The 13,278-nt window shown below is 36.5% G+C and overlaps 1 protein-coding gene across 18 annotated transcripts in view; it reads right to left on the reverse strand.

Moving 5' to 3' along the window:
- The window catches only part of MAGI2 (membrane associated guanylate kinase, WW and PDZ domain containing 2), a 735,321-nt gene that overhangs the window by 69,976 nt on the left and 652,067 nt on the right, over positions 1-13,278 (reverse strand). For 16 of the 18 annotated variants that reach the window (XM_054064111.1, XM_054064068.1, XM_054064155.1 and 13 more), the window contains one exon: positions 4,828-4,919. In XM_054064111.1, coding sequence (XP_053920086.1) covers positions 4,828-4,919 — 92 coding nt within the window. Of the gene's footprint in view, positions 1-4,827; positions 4,920-10,434; positions 10,477-13,278 lie in introns of all 18 variants that reach the window. The other 2 variants (XM_054064190.1, XM_054064199.1) reach the window with 1 other exon arrangement.

Genomic DNA, 13,278 nt, shown 5'->3' on the forward strand with positions numbered 1-13,278 from the left:
TGCTTTGTTTGAAAGAATATTAAAGCATTCACAGACCATGTTCCAAATTTTCCTTCATCTTGTTCTGAGACTGAGCACAGAATGATGGATATGACATGCCGTGTGACAATCTGCTTTAAATAATAAAAGATAAAAGCTATCAAGTATTGCTTTTCATGATGAACTGCAAAGGCTAGATGTGGTAGTCACACAGATGGTCTTGTGTTTTTTTGTGGTCTTAGCTGCAGAGTTGCAAGTATCACAGCAGACTGCTTAAATGAAACCCCTTGTGGAGCCTGGAGAATTTTCCTCAGTTTCTAGCCTCCCTTTGGCTCACTTTTTCTTTCAAAACTTAGCAAACAGAGAACAAGATATGGCATTTTCCTGCTTCCTGGTGTTCCTGGGAACCTGTTGAGCAGTGCCAGGCTGAACTCTTTCAGATTCTCCATTTTATTCTTCAAACAGTGAAAGAATATACCTCAAAGGTTTGGAAAATTCTTTGTGCAAAATTCAACTATGAATTACGTTTTAATGCTCCTTTACTGGACAGGAAAAAAAATGTCAAAAGCTACATTAAGCTAGATATACACAAAATATCCTCAAAATCTTTTCATTTGGGCATTTCATATGAGTAAAATTTTTTCTAGTTATCTTGGGAACAGGCGGGTGGTAACCCTCTGCAGCTTGGAAGATTATAGGGACTATCTTCCTACTTTAGTTTTATTGAGCATTTGCTATTTCTATATAATTGGCTGCTCTTTAACCTTTGGAGAAACACGAATGATACTCACAGCATGCTAGGTCATCAGTATCTACTGCAAAGTGCAAAACCTCTTTCTAGTTTTGACTAATTAAATAATTATTGATGACATTCCATGTATCCACAGTGGAACATGATTGTGTCACTCATCTCAGTGGTGGAACTGACTCATAAGATATGCAGCACAGTCCTACTTTAGACACTTTGAGCAGGTGTGTTTGTTGAGGTGATGGCCATCTTATCTGTTATTTGGTATATTTAATAGCAAGAATAACTTAATTTTCCTTCTTTTTAATTTTTTTTGCGTCTGAACTTGTTTCTTATCTAGTATCTGTTCTCATTTCATGTCCAAGTACTTTCCATAATAGTCACTGGAAAGATATTTGTCAGGATTGTAATACCTCTGTAATGCAATTTCATAGTGGCATGAGATTGCTTTGGATATGTGAAGAAAAGGACCATGACATGCAGGCAATAAATTGTGTATTGTAGGGAAAAGGGAAAGTTTCATCCATCGCTTGAGAATAAACATGAAAAATGCTGGGATTAGGAAGACTGTGAAAGAGCATGATCTTAAATTGAAGCCTGTGTCTGTTTATTTATACATTTTAATCTCTGTTTTGATACTGAGTTTCTTTGGAATTCTTGGTAATAATTTGACTCTATGTTTAAGTTTCTCTGAATACAAGGCAGTAGTTTCCCAGGCACATTACTTCAGTAACATACATAGGAGGTGTGATTCATCTCACTTAACTTTAAGTGTCTATAAAGTTTAGATCCAAGCTAATCATCTGAACTTTGCCTAAGTACTGCTAAAAATACGAACTCTTAAGGTGCAATCTGCATTATTCTAATGTTCTGAACTATGGACATCTGTCATGTCTTAACAATGTCTGTTTCTTGGCACTGAGCATAAGAAGAATATAGATACGCATCTTGCAGGCATTTTGAGAAGAACCCATAAATCTGTGTTGAAATGATGAGGCTCTCACTGTAATTACATATATGTTCCTGTATTTCTGAGTTTGAGCAGCACAAATGTACCCAAAATAGATTTTGGAAGAGCAATTTGCAACTTCAGTGAAGTTCCAATTTACGTATATCTTCAACCTTTCAGTGATATTACAATTCACTGTAATAGAGTCAGATTAGCTCCTCAAGTTACTCAGAGATATGATAAATACCTGTTTCAGTACGGTCTCATGAGATTTGAGAGCTGATTTGAACTGGCACAACCTAAAGTCTTGATATTTGAAATTTCTCAATAAAATTGTCTTTTGTTTGGAAAGCATCTTTATGCTTACCAACAAGAAAAGCAGCACTTTCTCCTTCTAAGGTGCCAGGCAGCTGATATAAGTAGAAGGAAACTAAGCTACAGTCCCTCTATAGTGTCAGTATTATCATTCTAAAAAACTTCCATGTGGATTCTGCTTCTTTGAAAAAATTATTGCCTTATGCTTAAGAATCCATATTACTTTTTAGAAATCAAACCACAATGACAAAGAGCAATGAAAGCTTCCTTTTGTTCTGTGTTATCTGAATGCACAGCAGGAGAGAAGAAACAAACATTTCAAAGCATCTCAGTTCTTGTTTCATAGAAAATGCAGGGGTTTCAAGGATAGGCAGAAACTACCCCTTGTTTTCTGGAGGTGAAAGGAATGGGAGGCTGCAGGTGGGCTGTCCAAAGGGATGCCAGCAAGTAGTGGAGGAGAGAAAACAGAGTTAAGAAGTTTTGTATTTGGACTACAAAATAGATGGAAACTAAAAAAAGTAGAGTACATCTGTTGTCTTTACTAGCGATGACTTTGAGCAGTGAAAACAAGTAGAGGGGTAATAAAAAGGGAGTAAGAATTGACAAGTTCACTACTACAACACCTAGCTCAGCTCTAAGGAGATGCCTTTTCACCTTGTAGGATCCTCAGCCTCAAGCTAGGATCTTATTAATTCCTGAGGACTTTGAGACATGGTTTGTGGGGAGACGTAAAGTCTAAGATTGATAAGTCAGGGGGAAAATGTTTTTGTATTTACAAGCCCTGAAACAGAGATAGCAGCCTTGAGGCTAAGTGTAGGCTGAGAGCAATTGTTCAGCAGGACAGTAAAGAGTCTTAGAAGGTGGTTCACAGAATGCAGCATTTTTAGGTCCTAATCTCCAAAACCAGCAAGGTGCTTACCTCTGCACTTGCTATCCAGCCATGAGTCTTTGAATTTGGGCAATAAAGCTAGGTCAGTCCTTCTGAACTGCTTCCTCTGAGTCAGTTCAGTTCATAATGCATGTAGCCTGGAGGCAAAGGTCTCTTTTCCACATTCCCACTCTACTGGATTGTTGAGCAGAGACATAAATTCAGGTCTCCCACAACTTCAGCATGTGTTCTTAACCATAAGAATATTAGGTATTCTAGATTAGTTTTCTCATGGACCTTTAGGTTGAAATAATTCCATTTTATATAAACAATCATTTTTTAAATGAGGCATTTGAGTTGTACTTCTCCCAATGAGAATGCTGTAAACCTCCAAAATGCAGAGCCAGTCAGATACTCAGTCTGTGACTACTTAATTTTCCATTTGTAATGAAAAAAGCACTAAAGCAGGGATGAAGAGGCTTTCTCAGAACACAGTCTTGAAGCCACGGACACTTTCCTGGGAGATTGTAAATAGCAGTAGACACTACAGTCTGAAGCAGGTAGAGGGAGATTTCCAAATCTTCCCCTAGTGCCAATTCTTTGCAGAACGGAATGACAACATGGGACACTTCTTCTAACAGATTTCTGTTTTGGTTTCACTCAGCAAGAAAGCTTGCAGAACCCACACTGTGTGGGCCTTCCAGAATGACAGGAAAAAAGCTTCATTAGAGAATGTGCAGATGATGGTGAGGTGGCCTTATTTTATGTGCAATGGGATGTGCTCCATTGAGGAAAGATAGATGTCAAAGGGGCATCAGGCACACTGCAACAGTAGGTGATTGAAGTCCTTCTGTACAGCTACACCTTATTTAGTTTTGAAAACTCATTCCAAAACATCTGTTCTAAAATAATCTCTGCATTGCAATCAGCACTTGAAGCACCTTCTTTAGAATACAGTGTATTTGTTTCTTTTTACAGGAGACATCAGTAAACTATTGATATTTATCAGTACTTGGACAGATGTTGACAATTTTAAAACAGAGGAGCTGCTTTGTTTCTCAGAACCATGTGTTGGTTAATGTTAATGCTTCTGTATTCTGTATGAATTTGAATATGGAATATATAAATCTGTCAACTAGTTATACATTAACTCAGAAAAGTGGTAACACAGGACTCAGCTTATGCAGAAGGTTGTGATAATAAAATGTTATTGTTATTGATTTGGGATTAGTCCCCATTGACAAACCATTGTTACATCATCAAATTTATTCTGAAGGAGTCCTAATTCTGCCTGCTCTCTCAAAATTATAATATTTATACATACGATTAATTTACCAAAATACGTACACATTTCTTTTAAAAATTGTGTATATGTTTATTTTATATCTTATTACACCTGCAATGAATCTATGTTGGTTTTGTTACCTGTTATTTGGTTATGGGGATGTCTCCCTCCTAAAGGTATAAAGCTACAATTATTATGCCTGATGCATCACATGACATTATAATCTAACCTGGATCATGGACTACTCTTCCCCGGGGGGACCTTCTGTGATTCTGGAAATAAACTGCATTGCCAACAGTATCTTTTAACCTTATGTACGTACAAAGTCTGCCTATGTTGAACACAGTTATGCAGAGTCTTACATAACCAGATTTTTTAAATCTTCTGCTTAAACTTGGTTTTGGAAGTTCAGGATTAAAAGATGCCAGGTCACACTCTGCAGTAAAGGCCTGAGTGACACAGCGTGTCTAACAATTTCTTCTGATTCTAACTTAATTTACTGTGACATCTTTTAGAGGCAGACAGCCTGAGAGTCCTGTCTTTTTCTATGGATGAACAAGAAAGCCATTCCACTTATAGCTTTGACACAGTGTTCATTTGGGTTCAGCTATGTAGTAAAATTTTTCTGACCTTTACACTGATTTTGGAATTATAAAAACGAAAGTCAGGAAGAAATAACTCACGGGCTGTCCAGGCTCATCTCCTCCCAGGATTCTGAAGCCAAATCCAGACTCCATTCTCCGAAGATGAACATCCAGCTCCTTGTAATCGGGACCTGGTTTAAAGGGAAATCCCACTGAGCAAAATATTTTGGCTTTGTCTTGAGAAAAGACATCTTCCCTCCCACCTTGTGTTCACTGCACATGACTAATGGCATCCTAGTTAGAGCTGGTGGAAACAAATGGGACAGAATGTGTTGTACACAGACAAAAGAGAGACGTGAAAATGTAGGAATCTTGGAGGATGATTATGTTCAGCAGAATATACTAAACCGAGCTAGAACACATTCACAGGACAATAGTACTGGAAATGTCTGTTCAAAATAGAGGTTATACAGATGACTTCTTCCTACAACTGACTCCATAATATACTGCTGTTCATCCACCTCTGGCATTTAATTCATAGTTTCCTTGCAGTTCGTTAAAACCTAAAGAGAATAAACTGAAATGGGAGATACAGATACATAGAAAAATTATCACTGCAACTTAGAAAAGATGAGTAATTATTACAGGTCATTTTAGTTTCACATACAGATATAAACCAGTATGTCTTTTTATGTAATGTAGCTTTTAAGTACTCCACTTGCAGGTAAGACCCTCAATAAAGAGTTTTGATGAAAGCTATCACTGTAAGCCTTTGACTCTTCTGGTTTAAATTGAAAGATAACATAATTAACTTGAAATCCTTAATGCTACTCAATTAAAGTCTCAACAGTTTTATGAATCATTAAAATTGTGTTTCCATATGCCTGCATGACATGCTTGTAAACATATATTCTGCTCTGGTATATATCAGCTCAGGAATGTAGTGCTTTTAAAAGTCAGTTTCTTATAAAAATTACTTTAGCTTCATGTGAAAGAGCCCATTGTTTTTGATCTCAATGCCCTCAAAAGACAAAAGAGAAATTTTCAATAAAATTTCAAATCATGTGAAGTGAAACAGTAAGCAGTTAGAGGACTAAGAAGTTGTGCATTTGGACTGTTATTTTGTCTGAATGTTTAGAGATGTGTTACCCTCATTGCCCAAAGCAGAACAGTGACTAAAAAGAATGGTCTTTCATACAGATTGCACTCTGGACTATGAATTGTGAAGGCTTTTGGCCAATGTCAGCTTGTTGCCAATATCAAATGACAAAAAGGAATGAGCAGGTTTATTTCAGCAAAGTGTTCATGTTGTTTCCAGTTGTGCCTTCTTTCCTCAGGAGATAGGGGACAATAGATGGCTGAAACACAGTATTACAGCAACTCTGATTTACAGACACCTCCCAGAACCATCAGTGGACACTTCACAAACTGCAGAGTTGGGCACCTTTAGCGTGGGATTAAAGCTGATTCAATTTCAGTCAGGTCTTTCAAGGACAGACACAGAACTACAGGCAGTGTGTCTATACTGTGACCATGCAAAAAAAAATCCTATAGGCAGCACCACAATGATGCTTTTGTGCTTTAATGCTTGTGGAGCTTCCCTCTTTTCTGGGACTAGAAAGTGCATCATTTCAGCAATGTATATTGGTATGAGTGAAACTGAATCACAAATACTTCACTTGGAAAAATAAAAGTGTTACCTTTCCCAACCAAATTGCTTCTCATATATTTAGAAGACAAGCGCAAACAGATTCAAACAGCTTATTGTACTGACTTTTTAAAATGTATTTGATACGTGTCTCAGCAATGAATAAAAGAAAAAATTAAGTTTACACATGCATAGTATGCTAATTTAATGCAAACATTGTTTCAAAGTTGTGAGAGGCAAAGGAATTTTTAAATAAAAGCAATATTTTATCTTTACCTGGTTTGCTGTGCCTAAGAGTAACAAAGACGGGGCTCAGTACTAGGGAGAGGGCTTTGTAGATAGACACAGTAGGATCACCATTTATAGCCCAGACCCAACAGTCAAAAGCACTGTTTCCAGCAGTCTGTCATAAACCAAGCACTACTTTTATTCGGGCACACATGAATGAATATGCACAGTTTGGAAGACATTAAGGAAGTATAAGAATATTAAGATGTGAATAATATGTACTCTAGCACACTGAGATGAAAACTTCCTTCAAACACATACATTGACAAAGCTGATCCAAACCAATGTTGGCACCAGATGCCAAAATAAGAAATACTATTTTTATTTTTAAGAGGCTATTTTACTACCCTTTTACAACTGAACAGGTGATCTGGACTGACCATGAAAAAGGATAGGCTAAAGAAAGTGTATATGTGCTGTAAAACAGACTGGAAGCCTTTGGATAAACTGACTACATCATCATGCTTGCTCAGAAGATCCTTCCTTCGCAAAGAACTGGAATTCTACAAAGCCCATTTTCTGCCAACTTTTACCAGGTTACTGAAAACTACTTTTAAAAAATAAGGCTCTTTTCTGTCCCTCCAAGCAAACAAAACATGGAACTAGAAAGAATCCTTGGGTTATCTAGTCCAGCTCCCTGTTATCGCAAGCCTCCACAAGTAAACAGCACACAGACCATGCCAGTAAAGACACAGGTAAAGACAACACTGGTACCTCAGCTTGTTTGTGGCCTTTGTCACTAGGTCACTTGCCTCATTCAGAATTTTCACTGATGGATTGCATCCCATGATTTTACTTACTTTTAAACAGTAATATCATACTGTCCCCGACTGACCAGCACACTCAAGAGTGTTTCCTCCACTGCTATTGTTAGTTGTTTCAGCTTTCATGACTGTTGTGACACGACTCCGTTGGCTGCACTGACCAGCTGTCTACTGGTCTGGAGACAACTACACCATAGATACTTGAAGTTACATATCTGAATGTGGACCTGATTTCTACTCTTAGTTTTTGTATTTAGGTCATTAATAAAAATAATGCAGAAGACTTACTGCAAGGCTTTCCACTGATGTTACCCTTCTAGTCCATAAACTGTTCTTTTAGTAGAATTGCTTATCTGCTCTCTAGCTATTCTTGTTCCGTTTTGTGCTGAGCACTGTCTTCTCCAGTCTAACATGGAAGTGCTTCAATTATAACTGGTATTTTGTAAAATGTCTAGTTGAATTCTAGATTGTTTAAATATGCATTTCTTGCTTGGTGCAAAAAATCAGTTACTAGGTTAGTCTGACAGAATCAATTTTTGGTAAACTTTTGCATTACGTCACAGTGTATCTCCATATTGGCGGTTGGCCTTTAATCACAGGTATGTTATAAAGTTTTGCTGCTGCTGAAACCCCTTTTCTCTGGTTTCTTAAAGACAAATAAGTTGTTCACTACTATATATTTTTACTACAGGGGCATATATGATGTAGATTTACTAAAAGTCCTTACCATTACGTGGCAGCAATTTCAATATTTCTGAATGTACATTGATCAAGTAATCTTATCCATATAAGTGATTACATTTCATCTGATATTTCTTCAATGCATGCATTTCTATGATTCTGGTGCTTTTTTTCCTAACAAAAGATGATTAGATGAACTAAATTTCACCTTTCCTTGCTGAAGATTATTTTCAGTTGATCATACAAAGAAAATTACCTACACTTACAGAAAAATGATGTTCTTATGCCTTGCAATATACTGCAAACTGTTGGTTAATATAACTTCATCATAGAAATAGGACCCTTTTCTTCTCTTTGTAAGGTAGATTAGCACCTTGTAGTTTGTGACAAACAAGAAGAAATGAATAGGTCTGCAGACACAGGAGTAAAGCCAAGACTAAATTAGTATAGTCTTTTGCACAGTTTGTTTTTCTTTCCAGTTAACTTAATACACCTGAACGTCCCATCTCCTGCCAGTTTCATTGAAAGGAGAGTTTCAGCTTAAAGTCAATATTTCCAATGGAATAACATACGTATCCTGTGCAAGAATGACAACGTTCCTTATTCTCCCTTTCCTCTCTGCACATTTATATCAGAAAAAGAACTTTAGATTTGCCTGCTACTAACTTCATTGTCTTTTTTTTTTAATCAGGAAATTTTGATTCTTCTTTTTGTGTAAAGAAAAACTTTCTTAACTGTTCCCTTGGCCTAAAAGCTAAAAAAACCCTGAAACACTTCACTTTGCTAAGTTATAAAACCAGCTGAGTCTCCTGAGAATTTGAGAATAGTATTGGCCAAGCTGTGATCTGATCATTGCTGCACACTAAGGATGGTAAAGAGCATTGGGAAATTCCACTTTCTGGTTTGTGGACAACAGGAATTTGCTTTAAATGTAAAGGTACCAGAACAGGTTGCCACTGAACAGTAGCGAGTTCTCATAGGTGAAGATGCGATTGTCAGCTCTCTACTACATTTCTGTACTGTATTAATTTGAATTCCTAGGTAATTCCCTTTGATAAGTTGATCTACAATTGTTTCTTAAGTGTATGTAGAGAAAATACATCCTTGAAGATTATTAATTCATTTTCTGTACAAGTCAAGTTGCACAAGTGCTATGTGATTTTTAGAATGATAAACCTGGTGTTTGAGATGATGCTGTAAATGTTGAGACATATTTTTTAAACTAAATCTCATCTATATTGAAATTAAAACAAGGATGAAGAGTGTCAATAATAATTCTACAGTCTTACTGGGTATACTCAACTTTCCTGCTAAAACCAAACATAAATCTCATCGCCTTTGCTGAAGATGGTGAAGACTTTTTTTCCATATAAATCATTACTGTGAATTGTAATTGACATAAATCTACCATAAGTTTTTATCTGAGTTTCAGATGCTCTTGAAAGACTTGAAAAGCTTGAAAAAAGTTGTGGGTTGGCTGGTCTCCAATGTCAGCAGCATTTTAAAAACATGCACATTTACTCTTGATATTTATAGATAGAGAATGTTGGTAAATAGATGTCAGTATAAAAATCAGCAATGCAATTAAAAAAAAAGAATTGGTGTGCTAGCTGAGTTATTCGATGTATAAACCCTACTGGGTATGCAAAACCAGTCCAATATCATATTTAGTTTAGGGTGTCTGTCCAACTTGTGTAGGACTAGAAAAGACTTTAATGACATTGTCAAAACAGGCTGCTTTAAGTGTTCACTTAACATGACCACATTGGGAAGTCAAATAATACTGTTTTTTAAGCATGTCTATTGCCATTTTACAAGTCTGATGTTGATTCAAACACCCCCGAAAAACTTCTATTTTTGAAAGTTTTTGCTTTTAGCTTTTTACAAAACCAGAGATATCTATGGGAGCAAGGAATGGGTGGATCTCCACAGTATATCAGTTCTGTTCTTTTGCAAATGAAGACACAACTATTTCAGTTTTACACAAAATATTGCTTAAGCTTAGTTTTGGACATGAGATATAGAGCTACATTTTTATGTTAAGGAGTGAACACTAATGTATGAAAGCACAAATAAAATATTGTAAAACATACACAAAGACTGGCTGAGGAAAAAGAAACACTTTTCCTTGCTCAAAACGCCAATCTATGATCAAAAGATTTAGAGTTAGCATTCAATAACAAAAAACTCATACAAAACTAAAATGGTGACTGTGCTGTCATGATTGGCCATTATCTAGAGAAATGATTAAAGAAAGAAGAATAACTAAAACATAAAATGAAGGACAGTTAGTTTATAGAACAATGAAGGCTGAAGAATACTTGCCAGAGGAATCCACTCGAAAACCAGTCCTGGGCAGCACTTGTTCTGAATAGGAAAATGGGGAATTAAAGATGAAATACATTTCTCAAGTTATTTAAAGATGCAGCATCAATTTCTTTGCTGTGTTTTGAATTATTCAAGTGCATTTTCTACTTCTTTTTTGCATTTATTTTCCTCTCCTCCCCTCCTTCTTGATGGCCAAGGTTTACATGTATGTATTCCTGCTAGACATAGACCTCCCTGTCCATTTCTATGCAAAGTGAAAACAGATGGGAAGATGGTAATGTTCCTCTAAAATAACATAGGTTATGGTGAAGACAAAATTTTTAATGAGTTCAAAATTGTGGAAGTTGGTGACAATATTTGTGCTTATTGATGTACAGAAATAAAAGAGAAAGTTTAATGTTTGTGTCTAGATGACCTGACCACTGCTTTTATTCAACTCAACTGCAAAATGTCTTTTATCATTAAGAAGAGCAAGATTTTGCTAGAAGGATGTATGTTGCCACTGACAACAACTGGTTGTACGTGAAGGCAAATGCAAGTAAACCCGTTTAACCTACTTTTCATGCAGGTAGTTTCAAAGCATTTGCATTTCACTAGATGAAATGCAGCAAACTGATCTGTTTTCATACACAACTTCTTTGCTGGCATTAGAGGAATCTGGAACAAGTCCATAGCTGAATTCACTGTCACGCTTCCTTTGCTGATTCTGAAATGTTCTGAATTTCTAGCCAGAATATCTAGTTTTATTATCTCTGCAGCATCAAGAGTGAATTGTAAAACATCCCAAAACAGAAGTGATCTCCACTGTACTACCAACAACAAAAAGGTAAATAAAGCACTAAGCATGACTCTAAACCAGTATATCATACCACACTTATTTCATGGTACAAACAGGGTAAGGTCTGTCACATCAGCATCTGTAGGACAGTGATGCAACATATATGTTATCTTCATGAGACAGAAGGAAGACAGGAGTGGAGTTCATGTTGTAAGTAGATAGTACCAGGCAGAAAGCAGTATTTCCTCTGTGGGCAGCTCAGAGCAAACAAAATTTGGAAGAATTTTGACTAAAGCTACCTGCCTTCTGGTAGGCTGTTTCCTAAAGGCAACATGGACTGTAACAGTAGCCGCTGAATATTCACAGGTCACTTGAGTCAATACTGAATTAATGCTCTAGGGCAAAGACTTTTTCCCAAAAAAGGATATGGAGGCCACTGAATGCCTTATGACAATCTCTTTGGTAAGAGTATTTACATAACAGCCATGATCTGTTCAAAGTCAGGTGACTGCTAGCCTGGTTACCTAAAATACAGTGTAGACATTCCACTGGACAGGAACATCTCCTTGGATTTGGTTGTATTTTGTTGTATTTGTGTTCACCAGTTGTGTTAGGAGTTGTGTCATGTAGGCTATGGTGTTTTAGTTTATAGGTGGCTGTCTGTCTTTAGTTTTTAAAAGAGGTAATTATTTCACACACTTCAGATTTTGTAAAGTCTTTCAGGATTCTTTGAGATGAGAGGTGTAATCTAAATGTAAATTAGTGCACCAGCATAACTCCTGAGAACTGGAACCTTTGAAACTGATGCTGCTCCACTGTGAACTTGGAGAAATGATTTTTTTTTTTTTCACTCACATACTTTCAAGATTTTAACGGAATCTTTAAAAGAGACAGAATGATTTTAATGTCCAGAAAGTAGTTTCATCTTGATAGTCTCAATAAGCTTTTAGGTTTGAAAGGACCAAAACCTTCTCTTCTGGTCATCCAGCTAAGGTTACTCTTTTGAGCCGCTGTAAAGTTGGGTCATTCCTGTTTCCATTTCTGCTTGCAGTCACTCTGATATCCCTCAGAGTTGCCCTCAAGTAGCAAAGTGAAAGAAGCACAACCATGCTTAAACTGTGACAAATTAGGTAACAACTTGTTATGCTAAGGTAGCCACATATTTTAAGCAAGTTAGCAGCACCTTTTTTTTTTGCAAACTCTTTCTGTGGTCAAGCAAAAGTACCTGTTACAAGCTAATCTCATTAAGTCTGATCTGGCTTTTGTTCCTGAATAGGTGTCTTTTCTTTGCCCCTGCAGAATTTCATATGGTATTTTGGTGTTAATTATCTTCTCACAATCAACTACTCAACATCTAGCATTTGTTTTCATTGTAGTTTATAAATTTACAAATAGAAACTCAGAACTTCCCTATGCTGAAGGTGTTGAATAAATCCTTTTTAGAAGTATAATTACCAGGAATATAAACCTAAGTGTAGACCTGTATTTCTGGTGAATGTAGCAAAGCAATGCTCATTTTAGGAAGAATCTATCATCAGCAGTTTGGGTCTGTGTGCAGTACAGGATATTTGTAATTATGTCACTGTAATTACAAATTATTAGTTTTCACTGTATTTGAAAAATAGAATATAACCTCTGAATAGCCGTGCTCATGTGATAGATAAGCTGTTGGCAACTAATAGAAATCTGACACAGTTCTGGGCTCAAAGACCCTAGAGAACAGCAACTTCCAAATGAAGATGAAGGACTACTGGGACTGGTCATCAGTCAAGCAAAATGCATGTAACTTGTGCACATCCCAGTCCCTTGTATCTACGAGGAACAAACTGATGGAACTGGTAGTTTTACCAAAACACTAAGACACTCTAGTAAGCCCTGTTTCATAAAAAAATGGTCAATTAGGTTTTATAGGAAACTAACCTTTATACAAGGCAATTTGAAATTTTCTATTTACTAATTATTACATTCATTTTTGCTTTTTCTAAATCTTGACTAAATTAAAACTCCTGGCTCCACTTCTTAGGAAATGAGGAGGCAGAAGACACGTTTAGAGAGATCAGGAC

This window comes from Cuculus canorus, chromosome 1, assembly GCF_017976375.1.
Source record: "Cuculus canorus isolate bCucCan1 chromosome 1, bCucCan1.pri, whole genome shotgun sequence".
Taxonomy (NCBI): Eukaryota; Metazoa; Chordata; class Aves; order Cuculiformes; family Cuculidae; genus Cuculus; species Cuculus canorus.